The sequence below is a fragment of the Bacillus rossius genome (genome assembly GCF_032445375.1).
Source record: "Bacillus rossius redtenbacheri isolate Brsri chromosome 4 unlocalized genomic scaffold, Brsri_v3 Brsri_v3_scf4_2, whole genome shotgun sequence".
NCBI lineage: Eukaryota > Metazoa > Arthropoda > Insecta > Phasmatodea > Bacillidae > Bacillus > Bacillus rossius.
In genome coordinates, this window is record NW_026962011.1 from 8109699 (window position 1) to 8134060 (window position 24362).

At 34.1% G+C, this 24362-nt stretch overlaps 1 protein-coding gene across 1 annotated transcript in view; it reads right to left on the reverse strand.

The window, feature by feature from the left end:
* The window catches only part of LOC134541948 (prostatic acid phosphatase-like), a 53830-nt gene that overhangs the window by 19489 nt on the left and 9979 nt on the right, over window positions 1-24362 (reverse strand). The window contains exons 4-5 of the mRNA XM_063385704.1: window positions 6285-6458; window positions 5213-5339 (exon numbers count right to left, since the gene is read on the reverse strand). Of these exons, the coding sequence (XP_063241774.1) occupies window positions 5213-5339; window positions 6285-6458 (301 nt within the window). The remainder of the gene's footprint in view (window positions 1-5212; window positions 5340-6284; window positions 6459-24362) is intronic.

Consider the following 24362-nt stretch of genomic DNA (forward strand, 5'->3'; position numbering starts at 1 on the left):
GCATTACTGACGAAAATATAAATACAAAAATAGAATTTGAGCGACCTCAAAGAATACAACGGGGTTTGTTATGTCGTCTAAATATTTTCATTAAGGTGACCTGAAGTACAGAGACAGTAAAAAAAAAGACAATATTTAGTTTTAAAATTTTTAACTTTCTTCATTAAAAAATGGGCTTTAAAATAAAATTATATGGAAAGAAAAAATTGATTTTAAAGTTATAAAAATCAGTTAAGTTAAACCTCTGCAATAACCAAATAAAAGAAAGAAAGAAATTCATTACTATTTTCGTTTTCAATTTTTAAATTAATGTGAAAATAATTTAAAATTATTATTTTGTTAAAATATTTAGTAATTATATTGCTTTTTCTTTTATGATTTCAATAATTTTACAGTCATGTTTATTTCATAGATTGTATTTTTTTCTAGTGTTTCACAAGCCATTATTTTATTTTAAAAAAATTCGACTAAAAATAACAATACACTCTATTATTTCAGGAAATCCAGGTCTCCATAATGAAAAGATCTAGTCGCCCAGATTATATATATAGATAGATAGGTAGATAGATAAGATAGATAGATAGATAGATAGATAGATAGATAGATAGATAGATAGTTTCTCAAAGATGTTTTTGGTCAGTTCGCCATATCTTCCTTACAACTTCAAAATTAATGATTTAATAACGTAAATAGACAATTTACAAAAATTAATGTTTTGAATTTAATTATTATAAAAACATGTTTATAAAAGCCTTATTTTGGTCACAAGTCTACGCCATTTTTGAGATTGCCATAGCTATATAAATAATCTTACATGCATGACAGCTGTTGAAGCGAATTAACCGAAGTAAGTTCCACATACTTTTATAACTTAATTTGTAACATAACTTATTTAATTTTTTCATTAATTATTTATATAGGGTTTGCAATGTTACTTTATATTTATCTAAACCCCAATAACACTGATATTCTGTCTGCTGTTAGGCTATATATTATTTCTCAAAGGTGTTTCTTTGCCGTTACGCTAAATCTCCCATTGTACTTCATCAAAATGTATGATTTGCATTTACACAGCAACTTTGCTCATAGACTCCGCATTATTCTCACAATTTATTATAAAACTTTGTATTTCCAAATGATGAGGAAATAATTCCCAAGAAAAGTAGGCATAACAATGACCATTAATAAATCACAAGGTCAGACGCTTTAAAGGGCAGGTTTATATTTCCCAGAACCTCTTTACCACATGGTTTTTTCACGAGTTGGTATATTCAATGGTAGGCCTATTTATGTTTGTATCAGGCACATACAGCCCAAAAGTAAAGGATTATCACATTATAACTTCTAACATTGTTATTGAAGAAGATTTTAACTGTAAGAAGTGTAAAAATAAATATTCGATACGGCAAAAATCTGTTGGTACTATATTTTCAATACTTTGCATTAATAAATACTTGCATTTACATACTACCCCATTATTATATTACCATTCGATGTCTGATCAAGATAAAATGTTTTATTCGCACGGGTAAGTTATTTGTTTTTATATTCTCGTCATTCATCCTTACAGCTCCCGCACACTAGGCGACTAATCACACAAATGACATGGTCTGCATCCACCTTCAAGTCGTAGCGACACGCCTGAGCCTGGCCGCCGCGGACAAGTGTGTGCTCTCTCAGTAGTTGCCACGCACTCTCAGGTCGCGGCGAACTGGCCACGGCAACTTGGCCGTCTAGTGCGGGAGCTGTTAAACATTATATTTTAGGATTGGCATCCATGTTTTCTGGACCCGGCCACAGGCTGAAAGCAGTGATGTTGTTATCCATGCGGTGTCATTATTGACAGTTGAAATAACCATAAAGCCATTAATTATTATCTCCTTTAAAGAGTTACTTTATGTGATTAAATACTACATATCTCAAAATAAATAAGCTACTTTAAAACACGTGCTGTTCTGTTAAAACCAAAGTTAATTCAATTGTTGATATCAATCACTTCACCACTTGATGCCGGGAACATAAAATGGGAACGTTTTAAAAACTGATCTCATCTAACTTACGTCAAGTACGTCACAAACCATCTCCCGAATGTTCTTTTGCTATAAAATACGTAAAGAGGCCGGCAAAAATGTGTTTAGTTCAAGTCCTACAAACGTTCATGGAAGTTACTTAGTTATATATTTGAGTTCAATTATGATATGCAAACACAAGTATCTATAGGTGTAATTTTGCAGAACTACACAGAGTTGTCTATGTCATTAACATTAAACTAGGTCAAAGTTATTCTGTTTATTTTAACAAGGCGTGAAAGTGAGAATTTCGCAAGAATATCTGAATAACTGTTTATTTATCCTTACATATACATTTATTATCTCAAAGGTGGCCATATTGTGTTTTCGCTACGTATGGCGACATGTGACACAACGCTAAGGCGGAAAAATACTTTGTGATCCTTACGGTGTTCCCGAGCCGTGATAAAACAGTCTGCGTTTGAACTTCACTGTGAGAAACGATAGCAACAATATTCACTGAAATACCATTTGCAAGTTTCATAAAAATTATAATTTGTCATCATTATAAAACTATTGCAAGTAGTGTTGTACGTTTTCTCGTAAAAATACATATTTATGATCAAATTCCCATGAACTTAATGAAACACGCAGTAAAATATTTTCGGGGCGGTAAATTAATCTTAAGAAATATTTTGTTCAATAATAAACTTTTTTCCCAACAAATATATTTGTTTAATGAAACAACGTAGGTTACGTAAATTATTTTTATTTATTATCTAGGGATGAGCAGTAGGATGGAGGTTAGGGGGAGAAGCAAATTGCCAGAAGTATTAAAAAACATTGGTTAAGTCAAAGCGTTCAGAATCATAAAAAAAGACTTTATTTGATGCCCCTGACTTTTTACTTACTGACATCGGCGATAAAGTAAACGTGTATAGACGGTTGCAGTGAATGTCCGAAAATATTCGTGTATGGACTGCACTACACAAATCTGAAATAACAACTAAGAAGGCAAAATTCGTTTGTAAAACAGCGTTTTATACATTCCAGGAAAACGCAAATTCCAGCTATTGTATTCAAATGGTTGCAACTTTTATGTTTAACCGCATCCAGTAGGCTAAATTGAACAAACTTAAAACGTCCACACACCATTTGGGTGTATATATACACATATATATATATTCATATGTGTAACATATAAAATCAATGTTCGTACAACGTACAAGTCCTCGTTTACCACCAGAAAATGCAAGGCCCTCTGATAGCAGTGTAAATATCAACGTGTGTGTAAAGCTATAGGTCCGCACTTCATATGGGTATATTTATATCATATTAACACACTGTGCCTACAAGTCCTCGTTTAACACCAGAATATGCAAGGTCCTCCGATTGCAGTGTAAATACCAACGTGTGTTTGAAGCCATAGGTCCGCACTTCATATGGGTATATTTATATCATATTAACACACTGTGCCTACAAGTCCTCGTTTAACACCAGAATATGCAAGGTCTTCTGATTGCAGTTTAAATACCAACGTGTGTTTGAAGCCATAGGTCCTCTTTTCATATGGGTATATTTATATCATCTAACACACTATACTTACAAGTTCTTCGTTTAACACCAGAAAATGCAAGGTCTTCTGATTACAGTGTAAATGCCTTTGTGTGTTTGAAGCTATAGGTACGCATTTCACATGGGTACATATATATATATATATATATATATATATATATGGTTTGGCACCGACTTTAAACCGATTAGTAGGTAGCACCTACCAATTATAATATTTTATTAAAATTATAGGTAATAATTATGTTTGGACAAGAACTGTCACATTGAAATTTATTGTATTGTTTATACAATTTTATTGTTTATACAATTATAATGTGAGAATTCGTGTCCAAACATATTACCTATAATTTTAATAAAATATTATAATTTTAATTATTTATTTTTCGATTTCTAGTACCTATAGTATTTTTTTGTGTTTTTTTAGGGCCGTTTGGTTTTTTAAAAATATTATTTTTATGTTTTAATCTTCATGTTCGAAGGCTTATGGTAGTTATGACTTCCAAATAAAATTAAAAATACATATTTCTAATAATACATATTCCTACATATTACAACTAAGAAGTTTATGAATTGAATGTAAGATAAAGGCTGTAAAGTAACGCGTAATAAAGAATTAATTGTTCATGTAGCACAGCTTACATGTATACGCCTGAAATGGCACCCAGTTAAGGTCCTCGGATCATGCGTCTGTGGCTTCGTAATGTGTGAAATGAGAGACGTCCACCACGTCCTCGCAACCAGCGTTAGACACTACGGAGATGTGTATTAGATGTGTGTAAACTCGAGCGAAATGTCCTCGTTTGGAGCGTTGAGAAACATGGGATACACACCGTGTGTAAAGGAGTGTAAGTGACAACGATACTAGCGCGACGTGGTGGTAACACACACACACTACACACTTGATTCTCTACGGTCTATCCGAGGACCTCAAAAAAAAATTTAAAAATCATGTTTTCACACACTAGGTTGACAGAACAGCGTGAATCCGAGGTCTTTTAATCCGAGGACCTGGGGGAGGTCCTCGGATTGCCAAAGGTCCTCGGATCCACGCTGAAATATCATGCTCAAGTCCTCGGATGATACCCTAAGTCCACACACACACACACACACACATATATATATATATATATGCGCTATGATGTTCAAGTTTATTTTCTATGGTTTCTAGCGAGTTTTTGTTATAAAATTAAACATTGCTAAAAAAAAAAGTGCAAAGTTAGATACAAACATATGTATGTAAGAGTATATAAAATATGATTTCAATATTTATCGAGTCTTTTTTTTGTTAAATATTTTCGTTAGTCTGAAAATTAATTTATAAACAATAGAATAACAAAAGAAGGCCATTTTGAATTTCAAAATACCTTTTCTATTCCATAGGGAAAATTGGGTAATAAGTAATACATCACAAGTGAACAAGGAACGGAAAATAAAAGCCTTCTAACCCAATATTTCTGCCTATTTTAGTTTAGAATATGTCATCGTGAAAGTAATCCTATTTTTTGACCAGCAAAGAACCTGACCAATGTGAATCGTCATACTTTTCAGTTAGCCATACGAATTCCACATATTTTTCAATGCCATTTTAGTATAGGATGCCTAACCAACATAGCCTGATTAGGACTCACCTGCAGACAGTCTCTGTAGTTCGGTTGTTCCTGCAGCGGTGATGAATTCGTCGAACAAGTGCAGGTTCTTCAAAGGGTTTGGGTAGTATGACCACACCCAGCTGGGCAGAGTCAAGTTGTACAGCTCCTGTGAACCGCCAAAAGTTTAATGTGTGTTTTTGTGTTTTATTTGTGACGGTATTAGACCGCTTTGCAGTCCACACGGATTTCGTGCATACTGGTAGTACTGCATTATTTTCCTACAACATTTTTAAAGTCTGAAATTCTTGCAGCTTCGCTGGCAATTTTTTTATAAACCTAAATAACGGCAACTATGAATACCGTAATCTTTATTGGTGTTCCTCATCTTCTTTGGAACCCAATTCATCACCTAATCACAGCATTTAAAGAGTGGATAGGTCAAGAGTTTTCCCAAAAGTACAGAAACTGTAAAATTTATGATGAGTTACACAGAAAAAAACTTTTCTGTACTTTTACAAAAGATTTCTTTGGAAAACAGTTCCCAAGAAATGGTATGTAAAACTACAAGAAACATATTGTAACTTCGTACAACACATGGCTGTGGTTATTTTTGCATAAATATAAAACTGTTTCTGAAATAATAATAATCTTACATAATTAGAGCATAATTTTATATTTGGATTAAGCTTTCATTTAAGCATCATTTTTTCATAATTTTTCATTGAAAAAATAATTGAATGTTCAACAACTATGCTTTTTTGTATTATGCTTATTATGTGCGCAGTTAATACTGGAGATCTACTCAGGGAACGGTTTACAAATGCAACTTTAACTGTTAAAGGTACTGGAACAATACAAAGAACCCATATTACCGCTAACACTATTTTGTATTGATACAGTATTCGTGTAAATGTGCAAATGTACAAATATTAACATTAATATTTCTGTTCCATTTACAAAAAGAAACTTTACAGTGAATCAAAATTAACAGGATGGCAACGTTTTACAAGAAAACTTTGTTCGTTTTTTTACTGTTGTAAGAACATGTAAGATGAACACTCAGTGCAGGTTAATGATCCCACTGGTTGTAGGTGCATAGATTTAAGCTCACCTCGATAAAAAGGATGTCGTAGATTACTGAAGTATATGTCGAATACCCAGCAAAAGCTGCCACCTCCTTCTGAAGCCGTGCCGTCAGGTTCATGACGCACTGGTACTCTTTGGACCTCTCCACGTATGACAGCACTTTGTTGTACTTGCGACAAGAGTACGTCGACTGCAGAAGCTGAAAAAAAAAAAAAAAAAAAAAACAGTGCAATAAAATTAGTTATTTGCCGTTCCTCAGTGAATAATTTTCTCCCTATTCTAACATAATTATTGTAGTGAGATGTGTTGGACACTGTTTTCATCACTGATACACCGCTCTTCTAGAGTATAAAATTTCTGATTTTACATTTTAAAGAGACTTAAAAAGAAATTGATTAGTAGTATAGTTTGGCCGGAGCTGGGACACGGGTCCTGGGGGTGGATTGTGTGGATTGTGACTTCACGTCCATCTCTGACGTCACGGCGGCCATCTTGGATGAGTGTGACCTAAAACTTGACCGTGACCTTTGACCTTCAAAACTTGCCAAAATTTGCCAACATTTACCCAAATTCCTCAAAATTCGCCATAATTTCCATTTTTCTGGAAAAAAATTTCCGTCAAAAATCTCAATAAATTCTACAATTCTAAAATTATGGTTTATAAAAACCTCAAAAGTCGTTTTGCCTTAGAAAGAACTCAAAATCCTAAAAACGGCTTAAGCATCCATGTCTACAGCCTCCAATAAGCCATTTATAGGTATAAGGATACCATGACCACCATCTTGGATTATGACGTCACCGTTGCAATTTCCGTTACGGTCGCCATCTTGAAAATTATTATTTATTATCTGATTTTTATAAAGAAAATTTTGGAATTTATAAAAAAAAAATTAATAAAATTTTAATAAAAACACAAAAAAAAATATTTACGACATGGAGCTTGGTGTCCTCGGTTCGAACCTGGTGAGGGCAAAAATAATAAAATGCGAAAGGCTCCTTTTTCAATGGTGGCTGCTGGCAGACTGACTCCCGCCACCACTCATGTCCAAGTATATATATCGTCACCTAGTATGATGTCATGTTCGCCATCTTGAAAATCCGTAATTTTTATGTTAGAAAAGGGGGAAATTTTATAAAATTCATTAAAAAAATTAATATTTCGAATTAAATTATAAAAATCTTTAAAAACACCGTTGCACTTTTCGTTATGGCAGCCATCTTGAAAATCCGTACATTTAATGCTAGAAATTCGGACATAATTTCAAAATTCATCAAAAAATTTACTTATTAGAATACTGCTTGATTAGATCGATTCTTGTCCTTAGTTCGAAAACGCTAAGAGAAAAATAACATATCCTTCCGAACTTTGACCTTGACCTTGAAATATGACTTTGGCTTTGAACTTTGAACTTGACCTTGAAATTTGACCTTGACCTTGAAATTTGACATTGACCTTGAACTTGGAACTTGACCTTGAAATTTGACCTTGACCTTGACATCCATCATTGATCCGAAATTTTGGGTTCAGTACATGCTACCATGACCTACCACCTGCTAGAGGTCATTGCCACTATCTTGTTTTCGTCTGCTGGAGGACTCCATCTTGTGTGTACTCGTCTTATAGAGTACAGTACCATCATACTTGTTTATGTTTTACCCGCTAGAGTGCAGTAATCATTTATTACTATTACTGTGACACCCGCCATCTTGGAATTTGGGCACCATAATGAAATTGTGTAATTATTTAGCTTTAAATTCGGGAAAAATATAAAATTCATCAAAAAATGTACTCATTAAGGTATTGATTGATTATATCGATTCCCGTTCTTCGTTAGATCCTTGAACGACACAAAAAAATTTAATTTTATGTAAAAAATAAGAATTTTAATAAATCATGATTAAAGTCTTAAAATAGACTTAAATTCATCTACTACTACCATCATCCTCTCAACTATTACGACCGCCATCTTATATATTTGTATTTATTGACTTATTAGTACGGAAAAAATTCCAAAATTCACCGAAAAAATCACACATTACTTTACATATTGAATCGATACTTTGTTCGATCTATGGACGAAGCAAAAAGTGATCTACTACAGGATCACTTGCGAAAGCCAGCAATCTTATAAACATTTAGCCCTACATAGATGTGAAACGACTGTTTCAATTCTCCAACAGCTCAAAATGCTCCAAAAGCTCCAAATGCTCCAACAGCTCCAAATGCTCCAATAGCTCCAGCTGCTCCATCTTTATTTGGCTCCAACTGATTTCATTTACTTTTTTTTTATAATCAAACTTGACATGATTACTTGCATGACATTATTAGTATACATATTGGCTGTCAGTGGTGACTTTTTTACACCTTTAAGTTACAAGTATTATTTAGAAATGAGATTTCGAGAAATGTTAAAATCCATTTTAAAAAAAAATATATTAACTTTTCTTTAAGTTTATACACATGCATTTAATTTAAGCCATTAATGTATGTAGCCAGCTTCCCTCAGTACTTTGAGTATGAAGGATATTTCTTTGATGCTCGAATAGTTTCCTACACAAAGCGAACTATGTAGAACTCTTAGTCTGTCAACCAATATGTTAGGATCTTCCCATGAGGTATAATCAATCTCTTCTGCTACGTTCATCTTCCTTGTACGTTTATAATAAATATTATTATCACTGGTGTCTTCCGTTTTAACACCATCCACAAGGTCATTTTCGTCATCAAGCCAGTGATTATTACAACCTTGATCAGGATAATTTATTTTATTACATCGTTTCCATCGTTTTGGTCTCAAGCCACCATCACAGTCTTCGCTCTTGCATGCTTTAGGTGCTTCAGCACTGTACTCAATAATGTCAGCTTTAGATGTGACAGCACAGTCATCGATCATGTCAGCTTCAGATGTATCACCACAGTCTTCATTCATGTCAGTAATCCAAGCTTGATCAGGATAATTTATATTATTACGACGTTTCCACCGTTTTAGTCTCAGACCGCCATCACAGTCATCGATCATGTCAGCTTCAGATGTGTCACCACAATCTTCAATCATGTCAGCTTTAGATGATTCATCACGGTCTTCGGTCTTGTCAGATTCAGGCGGTTCTCCAGTTTTCACATTCTCATGGTGACGACTAGATGTTGGTGGAAATATATTTTCATTTCTAATGAAGTTGCTATTTCTTCGTAATCATTATTGTCGTCTAATATTCCGCCTTCGTTCCTCTTCCGTGATGTTGAAGCACAGTCTTCGTTATCTTTATTCATCTTAGTTGTACAGTTCTTGCAATGTCTATCCAAGTAATATCTTCTACCAAAGGATTTCTGACACTGACTACAATTAAATGGTTTTTAACAAGGACCCAAATTGTAGTCGCTTCTCTCATGTCGTTTAGCATTCTTTCTCAGGGTAAACACCTTGCTGCAGTATCTACAGTGATGTTGTTTTGATACAGCTACAGACAATGGACCAGGGTACATGTTAGCTTTTGCGACTAATGACAGATGCAAACTAAAAGTTTTAAATTATAACCATTACTTAAATAGAATTATTTAAAATATTTCGTCAGTGAGAGTTAAGTTATCTCATGCAAACGTACTTGTTGTAAGTAGTTATGCTTTTCAACAACAGATGATACCACATGTTGATTGCAGGTAAATACAATTTATTTATTTTATGTGGGATTGGGATGCTCACTAACAATCGAAAAAGAAGGATGGCTTCGATAGACTTCAAGGAGAAGAAAGTTTGTTCTTTTAGTTAGTGTTTCTCAGATTTCTCAGAGCATATTATTATTTGACTGAGTAATAATGTATTTTTTTTAATTCTACCTGATGAAATATTACAAGTGTTTATTTAGTAGCAGAAATTAACTAATTAAATGTAACCTTGAATAAAATGACATGTCTCATTAAGAGTAAAACTCCTTCATGGAGAGATCGGTTAGACAGAAATAACCAGAAGCACTTGGAGAAACCAAGGAATGATCGCAAGCACACGGGAAAAAACCCATCAAAATATTGACAAGAATAATCAGGAGAACACGGAGGTAACCATCATAATATTGACAAGAATAATTGGGAGCACACGTAGAAAACCATCATAATATTGAAATGGATAATCGGTAGCACACGTAGAAAAACGTCACAAGTTCAAGAATAATCGCGAGCACACGGAGAAAACCACCACACATTTTCTTTAAAAAATTAAAATCAAAATTACAAAAGAAATTAAAAAATTAAATATATAAAAATACAAAAAATACAAAAACAGATCTCCTTGCTTGTGGACTTATGATTGTTGAGCAAAGATAGAGTAAGACGACAATAATGATAACAAAGAAAGTAGCAACCTCATTAGAAATGAAAAGATATTTCTACCAACATCTAGTAGTCTCCATGAAAATGTGAAAAATGGAGAACCGCCTGAATCTGACAAGACCGAAGACTGTGATGAATCATCTGAAGCTGACATGATTGAAGAATGTGGTGACACATCTAAGGCTGACATGATCGATGACTGTGATGGTGGTCTGAGACCGAAACGGTGGAAACGTCGTAATAAAATTAATTATCATGATCAAGCTTGTGATACTGACATGATTGAAGACTGTGGTGACACATCTGAAGATCGATGACTGTGCTGTCACATCTAAAGCTGACATTATTGAGTACAGTGAGTGATGAAGCACCTAAAGCATGCAAGAGCGAAGACTGTGATGGTGGCTTGAGACCAAAACGATGGAAACGACGTAATAAAATAAATTATCCTGATCACGCTTGTGATAATCACTGGCTTGATGACGAAAATGACCTTGTGGTTGGTGTTAAAACGGAAGACACCAGCGATAATAATATTTATTATAAACGTACAAGGAAGATGAACGTAGCAGAAGAGATTGATTATACCTCATGGGAAGATCCTAACATATTGGTTGACAGACTAAGAGTTCTACATAGTTCGCTTTGTGTAGGAAACTATTCGAGCATCAAAGAAATATCCTTCATACTCAAAGTACTGAGGGAAGCTGGCTACATACATTAATGGCTTAAATTAAATTCATGTGTATAAACATGAAGAAAAATTAATATTTTTTCAAAATGGATTTTATCATTTCTTGAAATCTCATTTCTATATAAAACTTATAACTTAAAGGTGTAAAAAAGTCACCACTGACAGCCAATATGTATACTAATAATGTCATGCAAGTAATCATGTCAAGTTTGATAAAAAAAAAGTAAATGAAATCTGTTGGAGCCAAATAAAGATGGAGCAGATGGAGCTGTTGGAGCATTTGGAGCTGTTGGAACTGTTGGAGCGGTTGGAGCATTTGGTGATGTTGGAGCATTTGGAGCTGTCGGAGCTGTTGGAGCTGTTGGAGCATTTGGAGCTGTTGGAGCATTTGGAGCTGTTGGAGAATTTGGAGCTGTTGGAGCATTTGGAGCTGTTGGAGCATTGAAGCAGTCGTTTCACGTCTATGTAGGGCTAAATGTTTAAAAGATCGCTGGCTTTCGCAAGTGATCCTGTAGTAGAATAGAAATAATTATGTTTGTAAAAGAACTAGCGGTGTTTTTGTTCTCGAACCTGACACTTTTAAGGTATTTAAATTAATTTTTTTAGCTTCGTCCATAGATCGAACAAAGTATCGATTCAATGTGTAAAGCAGGTGTACTCAACCTTCTTAAGGTGGTGAGCACCTGCAACTCTTCGCTAGATTTGAAGAGCACTGCTAATGTTTAAGTTGAAAAACATACCTACTTATTCTTGCAAAGATACTCCTTTTTATTTTTTTATTTTACGACACAGCTGTAAAAGCACGCAGAGTTTTATTTATTACAAATTAAGTATATTTTATTAGTTTGCTGCTAAACATTTCATTATAGTATTCTCATTATACTGGCATAAAGTTAAAAATTATATTTAGTTTAGGATTTTTGAGCTTAGGTTGCATAAGTATTTTACACTTTGTTCTATAGCCCAATAAATATAATCCTTCAAATTGTTCACAATCATTGGTTACAATTGTTAAGTTATTTGCAAGAAAGAAAAACCAAAAACAATTTTCCTGCAAAAATAAATTTTTTATTCATACTGATGGAAAGGATGTATGACAACATACTACGTGGCATATTTCCTAAAATTAATCGTTTGAAATAACATTAAAATAAATTTTAATGCTATCCTTAAATATGCTTGTAGATAATTCCAGACAATTCACAGTCTGCATTCAAACACAGGAATGATGGATGCATACAGTAGCATGGAAAAAGAACACTGCTAGTTCACCATGTCTAGTGAGACCCTTGGGCCTGAATGTTATTCACAAGATCCTGGACCTCCAACGGGAAATCACTTGTGGCAATCCGCAGACACTCCTCCAAGTGAGATTCACTTAATCGTGCTCGGAATTTGTTCTTAACATACTTCATCACTGAAAAAGCACTCTCACACATATATGTAGTTCCAAACATTGCTAGGCATTTGAGAGAAATCTTATGTAGGATGGGAAACTTTTCTATTTCTTTTGAACCCCAAAAAGTCGAGAGATTTTCATTTTGAAATAACATTTTCATGGCCAGCGTAGACTGAATTTCTATTACTTCCATTTCAGCGTATCCCAGATCATGTCACTCAATAAGTTTAACTTTCCTAACTAAGTTAAAAGGAAAAGTTAGTGGATTAAAGACCAATGCGAACAGCGACTCATATTCTTCCAAGGTTTGGAATCTCGTGCTGAATGCATTTGTAAGGTCTTGAAGTGCACGAACAACAAACTTGGGACAGTCTGTGCTGCCCAAACTCTGCAAGGTGCGTTCCATTTCAGGAAAGTGCAAGAGTTCATTTTTTTCAGCGAGTGATAAGTATCTTTCAATTTTTGTTTTAAAGGCAAATATTATTTGTTTCAAATCAATAACAGTATTTTGTCGTCCTTGAAGGTGGATATTTACCGCATTCAGATATTCAAACAAATCAACAATAAAAGCCAGGGTGACCTTGAAATCATCTTCGTACAGCTGAGGGAACTGAAGGGCGTAACCACTGGAAGAAATAAATGCCTTAATTTCTTCAAAAAGTTTCCAAACACGTGAAATAGTTTTTCTACGGCTTAGCCAGCGAACATCTGTGTGAAGAATTAAATCGGAATGTGGAGCAGACAAATCTTGTAGGAATACTCTCAGCAGGCGTTTGTTCAGAGGTTTTGCAGCAAGGAAATTAATCACTTTCACGATTACTTTGAAATGCTCTGGCATTTCTGGAACTGACTGAAAATGACAGGCTAAGTTTTCAAAATGAATCAAGCAGTGGAAATGGATGAAAGAAGGAAAGCGTTCATCTTTCTTCAAAAGTTTAACAAATCCCTTGTTTTTGCCTACCGGTTTTGCGCCATCCGTAAACACACATGCAAGCTTTGACACATCAATTTCATTAGACACGAAGAAGTTTGTAACAGCTGTGTAAATGTCTTGACCCGTAGTTGAACCTGATAGGGGCAGAACTGTCAAAAATAAATTATCAACTGTCCCGTGACTATCAATGCAACGCACGAAGTACATTAGTTGAGCTACCGAAGCAACATCGGTGGACTGGTCCACCGCTAGCGAAAAATAAACACAGTCAGACAATTTTTACAGAGTGATTTCCTTGATTTGAGCAGAAATAACATTAACACGTCTGGCGACTGTATCGTTACTTAAAGGAACATTCTTTGCCGCATTTATAATAATACTCCGGTATTTTTCAGGTAGGTATGCTTTCAACAAGAGTTGTCACTGCTGAAACAATACAGTCTTTGACCACCTTTCCAACTGAAAATGTCATTCCTTGCCGAACTAGTTTGTTAGACATGTCTATGGATACTTCTGTACTGTTGGATGAAAACAGTTTTTGCTGACATTGAAACTTTATCTTTAAGTCACTCACCTTATGCAATCGTGCGTCTGAATTTACTGGACATTCCTTCATGAACACACTGTGATGAGTTTCGTGATGACTTTAAAAGTTTGCTTTTCGAAATCCAGATAAAGAAGCCGAACAGAGTAGGCAGATTACACCAGTATTATCGTCGTTCTGCACTACAAGATAATCAGCCTCCAAGGTTTTCTGAAATGAGTACGTTTTTTGGTTCTTCCCTTCGCTGCCCTTATTTGAAACCACTACCGATAATGACAGCGATGATGTCGATGTCTCTTCTTCATTCCCAGTACGTTTCCTAACAACAAATTTATTCATTATAACAAACCATAACCTCACACTTCACGTAACTGTGCTCGGTGCGCAGAAAAATATATGTATTGTCACGGCAATCACAATGGTACGCGCCACGCTATCGTGTGGAGCCCGAAATATTTCAATCGATTGTGACACACCCATGCTGATCTGCAACCTGTCGGCAAAGTTATGTACTACGTGTGTTGCGAACGAAAGCATATCAACAATACAATAAAATCAGTACATCTATATATTTTTTTAAATGTGGAATAAGGGTGTTCGCGAGCACTTTTCGACCACAACTATTCGAGCACCATTATTCCTTCCGCGAGCACTCGGGGGCTCGCGAGCACCAGGTTGAGTACGCCTGATGTAAAGTAATGTGTGATTTTTCGGTGAATTTTCGAATTTTTCCCGAACTAATAAGTCAATAAATACAAATATCTAAGATGGCGGTCGTAATGGTTGAGAGGATGATGGTAGTAGTAGATGAATTTAAGTCTATTTTAGGACTTTAATCATGATTTATTAAAATTATTATTTTTTTACATAAAATTAAATTTTTTGTATCGTTCAAGGATCGAACCAAGAACAGGAATCGATATAATCAATCATTACCTTAATGAGTACATTTTTGGATGAATTTTGGGTTTTTCCCGAATTTAAATCTAAATAATTACACGATTTCAATATGGCGCCAAAATTCCAAGATGGCGGGTGTCACAGTAATAGTAATAAATGATTACTGCACTCTAGCGGGTAAAACGTAAACAAGTCTAATGATAATGTACTCTATAAGACGAGTACACACAAGATGGAGTGCTCCAGCAGACGAAAACAAGATGGTGGCAATGACCTCTAGCAGGTGGTAGGTCATGGTAGATTGTACTGAACACAAAATTTCGGATCAATTATGGACGTCAAGGTCAAGGTCAAGTTCAAAGTTCATGGTCAATGTCAAATTTAATGTTCAAGGTCAAAGTTTGGAAGGATCGGTATTTTTTCTCTTAGCGTTTTCGAACTAAGGACAGGAATCGATCTAATCAAGCATTTTTCTAATAAGTTAATTTTAAAATGAATTTTGGAATTATTCCCGAATTCCTAGCATTAAATTTATGGATTTTCAAGATGGATGCCGTAACGAAAAGAAAAACGATGCTTTTAAAGATTTTTATTATTTAATTAAAAAGATTAATTATTTTAATGATTTTTAAAATTGTTCCCTTTTTTTAACATTAAAATTACGGATTTTCAAGATGGCGGACATGACATCATACTAGGTGACGATATATATATACTTTGACATGAGTGGTGGGGGGAGTCAGTCTGCCAGCAGCCACCATTGAGGAAGGAGACTGTCACCATTTTTTTTATTTTTGCCCTCACCAGGGTTGAACCGAGGACTCCGAGATCCATGTCGTAAATATTTGTTTTTTTTAAATTTTGTTATTTAAATTTTATTCATTGAATTATTTTATAAATTATAAAATTTTATTTATAAAAATCGGATAATAAATAAAGATTTTCAAGATGGCGACTGTAACGGAAATTGCAACGGTGACGTCATAATCTAAGATGGTGGTCATGGTATCCTTATTTCTAGAAATGGCTTATCGGAGGCTGTAGACATGGATGCTTAAGCCATTTTTAGGATTTTGAGTTCTTTCTCAGGCAAAACGACTTTTGAGGTTTTTCGAAATCCTAATTTTTGAATATTGGAATTTTTTGAGATTTTATGACGGTTTTTTTTTCCAGAAAAATGGTAATTTTGGCGAATTTTGAGGAATTTGGGTAAATTTTGGCAAATTTTGGCAACATTTGGCAAGTTTTGAAGGTCAAAGGTCAAGGTCAAGTTTTAGGTCATACTCATCCAAGATCGCTGCCGTGACGTCAGAGATGGACGTGACGTCACAATATACACAATCCACACCCAGAACCCGTGTCCCAGCTCCGGCCAAACTATACTACTTTGATTAATTCTCTTTTAAAGGGAAAAACACAAAATAAATAAATTATTAATATGAACGAACGTATATTTTCTAAAACACTATTTCTAATATACCAAGAGTAGCAGGTACTCGTGTTTTGAGTGTTCTACGCCAGATACTCTTAATTTGTAAGCTATTTTATATCAAAATATTATTTTATTTTAATAAAAAAACATCTACTTCACACGACAGTAGTTAAATACATTTCTAGTTATCATAGTTTTTCAAACAGCAAAACATCGCACGCGGTCTTTAAATGTTCAATATTCTTTACATTTCATGTAATTATACTTAATTATTAGCAGTAGGCGGTTGCGCACTGGTAAATAAATATTTTAACAGGCAAAATTTTCTTTGAAGAGTCAGTATTTAAAAACTGATATCTAAATTAATGTCTTGTTCCAAGTGATTTTTTTGTACTTGATCTTCGAATTCGAATTTATTTAACCCATATGTCTATATGGTTGCAGTAAGAAATATTCTCATATCTTATGGAAGCATATTTATATTTAACTAGGAGTTTGTAAGGCGCCTAAGCTTCCATTGAAAAATCACTACATAGTATAAAACAAAGTCGCTTCCCATGTCTGTCTGTCCCTATGTATGCTTAGATCTTTAAAACTACGCAACGGATTTTGATGCAGATTCTTTAATAGATAGAGTGATTCAAGAGGAAGGTTTGTATGTATAATACATGCATAATATAGTAGAGAAACACTGATAATTTTAGAGGTTTCTAATGTGATGTAAATAAACACATTTTTTTTGCGCTTACATTGCAAACGCTGGCTGAACCCTACGAGATAGATCAAAATAATGTACTACAGTATTGTACATCTTAAAAAGTTCTACAAAAACGTCCGCGATGGTATATGTCTATCTCTAACCCACAATAACCATATTTTATCCTTTACTTTTTACGAGAAATAATGGCTTATTTACGAAGCGATTTTAAGCAATACAGCGTTAATCCTTATCCAATTAAGTACCTTAAATACACTGTGCATTTAATATAGATCAATATTGCCCTTTACAGCATGTAATTGAAATTAATATTTTCGAAGATATTACAGATTTAAAATGCAGGGACATAGCGGTTGCGGCGGTACTGGCCGGGAGGCCGGCGGCGTGTGCCTATAAATAGCGCGTCGAAGGCCGCGCTTCGCCCTACAGCACTTTATGATTAGCAGCGGTCTCACGCGTTTATCGGAGCTCCATTAATAAATCGCAGGGTCAAACATTCAACGTTGCAGGCTTAGATTTGAACGTTGAGTGTATTTAACATGGCTAATTATATGTCGCTCTCTCAAGAGTAAGCTCTAAAGAAAACATGTTTGTATTGTCTAATAACAAAAAAGCTGTGAACGTTGTATATAAAGACATTGTGTAATATATTTAGTATCAGCATTGCACCCGTGCGAAGTCGGGGCGGGTCGCTAGTTATGAATATAACAAAAACTTTAATTTAGCATACACAAAATTTATATAAAAAATTTAATTTATTTTAATATTGTGGAAATGAATATTATTTATGATATATATATGTGTGTGTATGTGTGTGAAATGTTACAAAACATTAGACAAAAATTATTTTTATATATATTAAGTGCAGCTGTGTTCTTTACCAATAATTTTAGCCGCAAGAAATTAAGAGATCACAAAAGAAGAATATAATATAAAAATTCTAAATGGCATGACTACAAAAATGCAAAACCTGCAACAAAACTTTCGGGCATACAAATATTTATTATATAAATTATAAGACAAAAATACCAAAGGTTTTTTTAATAAGTTATAAATTTCAAAATGTAGCCTAAGAATATTTAAAAAATAAAATCCAAGAATTTTGAAATGGCATGAGTAAAAAATTCATAACATTATCAAAGGATTCCCAATGACGCAAACTTAAATTTACAAAAGAGAAACATTCTCGCAGTTTAACGTTTAGAGCTAAACTTTTTGATATATAAGACTTTTTAGAAATAATAAGCATAGTTATTCATAAGGTGCCTCAGGCACCCATTTAAAATTGAGGGATATAACTAACACTTAATTATAATCTAAGGCGGATTTCACTAATGTTGCTGTATTTCAAATGTTACTCTAATCTTATACTTCCAGTTTTATATTTTATACACATCTCTATGGAGTAGGCTAATATGTGTTTTTTTTTATACGCTTGTCTCCAAGGTATACGTATCTCTTTGGCGTTACAGAGTTAGTGAATCAATGATGAGCGTAACTATGTATAGAGAGCATGTCCATCTGAAATACGGTAGCTTCACAACAGTGAAAAAGTTATGAAATAGGTCGGGTAGTTTTCGAGTTTGCTTCTTAAAAAATTAACTCACACTCTTATTTATAATATTATCATAAATAAAAAAAAACATTTGTAGTTAGATTCTAACTGTAAAAAAAATTGGTTGTCTGTAAAGTCGGTTTACGGACGATAGTTTAACGTGACAACGTCATAACAAAACATTGATGAAATGATTGATCCAGAAGAAAAGGAAATATCATATTCGGCCTGAGACTGAGCCGTAATAGGTTTTTGCAACCAAACCATTTAGGCATTAAAAATATTATATTCTTTGAGAAAGAATTTTTTTTTTAATTATTTAATCTTTTGCATGATAAAATCTACCTCTGCATACTTTTATGAATAAAATTGAATCATTTTTATTGAATTATCACTATTTTGTATGGATACAAAGGAGTGAAATGAAATGTGCAATTGAATTAATAAATGTACATTTATTTGCATTTATTAATTCAAATATATTTATTACTTTTAAAATGTTGCATGCGCCATATTTATTTTTACAAGTATTAAAAAAAACCGCAACTGCCAGGCTTCGAACCGACATCCATTAAACTATTAGTTCAGTACGCTAACCACACGCCCACCAGGCCATACTAAAGTAATGTAGTTTCAAATGTTATATATATATATTTATAAAAAACTTTGTTCACAGTAGGGGTATAATATTAACACTATTTTATAACAAATACGCATCCCAAATACACCAAACATATTTATAATGTGTTACAATATTTTTTAAAACATTGTGCAAAAAATCCCGGGTGTAATTTGAATTATTATGTGTAACTGTAAAACACCATTGTTGGTTAAAAACGTATTTGAATTTTCAACATTACTTTTAAATAACCGTACCGATTGTGCTAAAAATCGGTGGACGATCGTTAAATTACATAATATTAATAATTCAAACGACAAAAATATAATTGAAAAGTCAAATCGATGGTTGTTCCAATCGAGTGGAAGAGAGATGCCACGCATGCGTACAATGAGCAAACAGAACACATCCGTAGTGGGAAATCCGTAGTGGGACACTTTTTCGTGCGTGCAGCCGGCGTTCATCGATTTATTAGACGTTTTCACGTCAAAAAAGTACTCCGCATGTACCTAACGATAAAAATTCAAAACAGAGTTTACTTATAAGCAGTTATCATAAGGAAAAGAAAATCTTCTGTACGGTACATGTGGCTGTTAAACATTGACATTAAATTTTTGACAAAACCTTCAAACCTGATCTCAAATCATTTTGTACAGAAAATATAACCCTGCACGAGATAATTGAAACATCGTGGTGGCAATTAATGTGAAGGAAGCCATAGGCAATAGACTTTTCCCCGACACATTTATATTTTTTTATGTGTAAACATATTATCTCTCAGTATACGACATTTGGTAGAAGTAATTTCGTGAATGGAACGGCAGTCGATTAAATCTGAACTGTGTCCCTAAAAAAAGTGCTTCCATTTGTGGAAGTCTTAGAAATCTTGAAAAGATGGCACAACACATGATTAATCTGTATATATTAACCATCGCAAACATTGGGGAATTTACTAAGTGTTTTGGTGCGATAACTTCAACTATATAATAGCTTTGAATATATATATATATATATATATATATACTGTATAGAAGTCGCCAGCCCAGGTTAAAATTTCTAATATGGTTTGAGGTAGTTGGTTAATTCACCGCCGCAATCGCCACCATCTCTAGGGCATAGACTTGTGGTGGTCCCTAGCGGACAAGTGTCGAACTCTTCAAAAACCCCTTCCCCACCCTCCCTCAAACATGCGTTGTCCTCCACCCACCTTCTACCCGACCTCTCAACCCTACAGTTTTGTGACGCACAAACTCCCGTTGAACGACCTTGAGCTGCATGGAATGTTCGGCGGGGGTGCGGGAGAATGACAGCGGGCGACAGTGCTGCGCTCTTACGTGTAAATAATAACCTAAGACGATACAGGGCGTTACGGCAGCGCACTGCAGCGGTGAAATTCCCAAGCTGTTCATCATACACTCCTGAAAAACGTAGAGTAAATCTTATCCACTCGCGACTTCTATACAGTATATATATTCAAAGATAATAGTAACTATCCTTTAATACTTTATGTTATAATTCATAGTCATAAAATTATGAAATTTTTTAAAAAAATATGCATTACAATTTTGAAAATCCTTAGTTAACATTAAAATGTAAAGATAGTGCAGAGTCAAAAATTTTGAATTTTGTGTTTTTGTTATCTTTAGCAAGTGTACTCTATGGTTGTTGTTTCGCCTTAACATTATATATTAATCTTTGCTCGTTCATGTCGTTTTCTTCTTTGGTGCTCAACCAAGGTCTTTAGATACCAGCACGGGATGTGCACTCATTAGAGAGATGCTTGAACGACGTTTTGTTTGTGTGCACGGCCGTAAGAGCGCTAGTGTGCTCACTGCACAGTCTAGCGGCAGCACCGCTACTTCCTGCAACTGGCTGCAAATGCCGCACCGTTCACGCTCGTTCCGGGGCCGGCGGCGCGATCCCGCAACGGAAAGCCTTCTTTTCACTGACGAGAGAGCGAAACGCCCGATCGTGCATCTTCGTTTTTTTTGTTCATTGTAAATAAATATGGAGGTGTTGTTTAAAGGAAAGTCCTTAAACAAGGCAACGGTATTTATTTATAATTGTTTTTAGAAGAAAATACCTAATTGAAGAAACATACTTCTTGGATTTGTATATTTTTCATACCGCATAAAATCTAGGAAGTCTTTGTCTTCCACAAATATTCTCGGGACGCCCCATATTCCCTTGCAATTTTACGCAACTTGTAATTTTCAGGTAAGGACATGATAACTAATGGTCAGTTAGGTTAGGTTAGCTACATTATAAATACTTTAAAACATTGTGGACAGTTAATTTTGTTAGGATAGCTACATTAAAGATACTGTGAAATAATGTAAACGGTTTCCTATCGCTGGATAGCTACATATTAATAAGTTATTTGCTAAGCACCCATAAAATGATTTTTACAGTATTTTTAATGTAGCTATACTTGCCTAATATAACCAACCACCCATTAAACAGTCTGTGTGGCTTTTTTATACTGGAGATAATAAACGCGCGCGTAAAAATAAAAAAAAACATCCAGGGGGTTGGCGCTCCCGTTCGGCCAACTTCGGAAAGGCTTGGCATTTGCAGCCAGTTGCAGGAAGTAGTGGTGCTGCCGCTAGACTCCGTTCTAAAAGTTTGTTTACGATTCGTTGCCAAGGCTCATTTGTAATGGCGGCAATTTTTCTTTCGTATTTTTGTTTAGGACTTTAGGTTATTTGCGTGCTACTTGCTTATTGCTTCGTAGGTGGAAACTGGAAAATATCTGGCGTTTATTTATTCAATTATTAGAGGTCATATTTTCATTGAGGTAAGATTGTTAAACTGAGTATAAAATTACGTATTAAGTAAAATACAATGCCGCCACGTGTACGAAATTTTGTGTGCCTGGTTGCGATGATAAATTTGCTGTTAGACACCGCTTCCCAGTTTACGAAGAAACGGTATACAATGAATGATACAGAGAATAAACGTCGAGAAGCTGAAAACTCTCCACCCTCTTAATGCTGTAGATGTGATTGCAAACTTCAATAGTAATGCTAGCTTGTGACATAGGTGGTTTCAGCATAAATAGCTACTTAGGTCATTCTTCCACCAATGTGTATACGGTTAATACTGTGCACGGCTACAACAGCGCTGCAAATAGCGTTCGAGCTGTTATTCAGAGAGTGGCCTTTCTATCCCTCCCTCTCTTTTCTATGGATACCAGGTCATCTCAACAGAAGAGAAACGAGTATGGGTCGTTCGGGTGTTTCCGTGATATGACGTATTCGCTAGACCTTCAAACTAAACAAAAGTGAAATTGCGTGCTTGTTTAGATTTTGTTTTCGTGCTGTGGTTTAGTAATTTAAAAATGCCTGGGACGCGTTGTTCTTACAGAAGAATTATCATTGAGGTATCCCGCTGTTGAGAAGAAATTAGTTGCTTCATTTGTAAGAATAAGGACTTTTATAAGATTGAATCATCTCATCAATTGATAGCTAAGAAAAAAGTGTTGGAAGAAGCAGCAAGAAAGTGTGCAAGAAAATGAAAGAAATTGTAACTTAAATAGTAGGCTTATCGATTTTTTGAACGAAGTTTAATTTAATTTAGATTTAGAAAAAAAATAATTGTGGGGTGTGTTTAGAGTGAAAGTTATCTTTTGTATTTCATATGAAATAATTTACATGTAAATTGCAGTCATGGATAATTTCAAAATGTGTGTTTGCTACAGAATTGTTTAACAAAAACTTATGACTTCGCAAGATAGAACTTATAAAACTGTTTGACATGACTAAATGTTATTGGATGTGTTATGTTTGTAGGAAAACAATAAGGCTCCTGATATTGCTCATCGTTCATTAAATGAAAGCATGTTTGATGTGAACCACACATAATGAACTTCATTTTCTGGTATAATGAATTATGATGAGAGTATACAGACTGCATCTAATAAAATGAAAACAATTTAAGATATGGGGAAATGTGTTATGTTCATGAAAAATAATGAATTTCTGATAAATTTATGGTGACTTCGAAATGCAAATCATCAATGTAATGACTGGAGTACATTTAGTAAAAAATTTAATAGTCATAAAATAAATATTGCAAGTTTTAAAAGATGTTACAATCCTAGGATATAAATACTTACAATGAAATATTTTTCACAGTAAATTATTAAATTATTATGTTTATTTGGCTCAGTGGTTTGTACGTGGTTATGGATTACAAGTTTCCAGGTTTAAATCCTGTCACTTAAGAATTATTTTAAGTAGGTACATAAATTTTTACTACATTATAACACTCTAGAGTTATACAGGATTATATTATTGATGGTTATTTGTTCACCTAATTGTTGTAATTACTATTAGCTTGGTCATTTTTCACTAGGTGGTCTTACAACATTTGTATATATTTTTTACTTGTAACAAAAAATTAATCTTACAAACACAATCAAGGAATTTAATTACGAACATGTAAATAATCATTTATATTGATACAAATTAAATGTATATGTTTGTTTGCATGCTGTTTTTTATATACAAATCTACAATTTTATTCTACACTAATAAAGTTTTGCACATTTAACCTTTGAAACTAGAGGAATGTCACTGTCTACACATTAAAAAAAACCTGCCTCTTTTTCTACCTCTTACAGCAGAATTTTGGCATTTTGTGGTGAAATTTTTTGTAAATAGTAGTTCAAAATAAGATTACTACCTACTGTGAACATCTGATTACAAAATAAAAAAAAATAAAAAAACTATTCCCATGCTCCATCTTGTATCAGTAGTTTAATTTTCTGACAAATTAAAAAAAAAATTATTCTAGTTACTCTCGTTCAAAAAAAAAATGTGTGTCTAAACTGAAAATGATGTTTATGTGATACTGTTTCTCATTACCGGCTTAGTACAATTTTATGTTCCAATGTTAAGAGATGAAATAAAATTACCCAGCAATGTATCATGTAATAAAGACTTGAACAATGGACTGTGATATTTGTGTTTTAAGCCACATA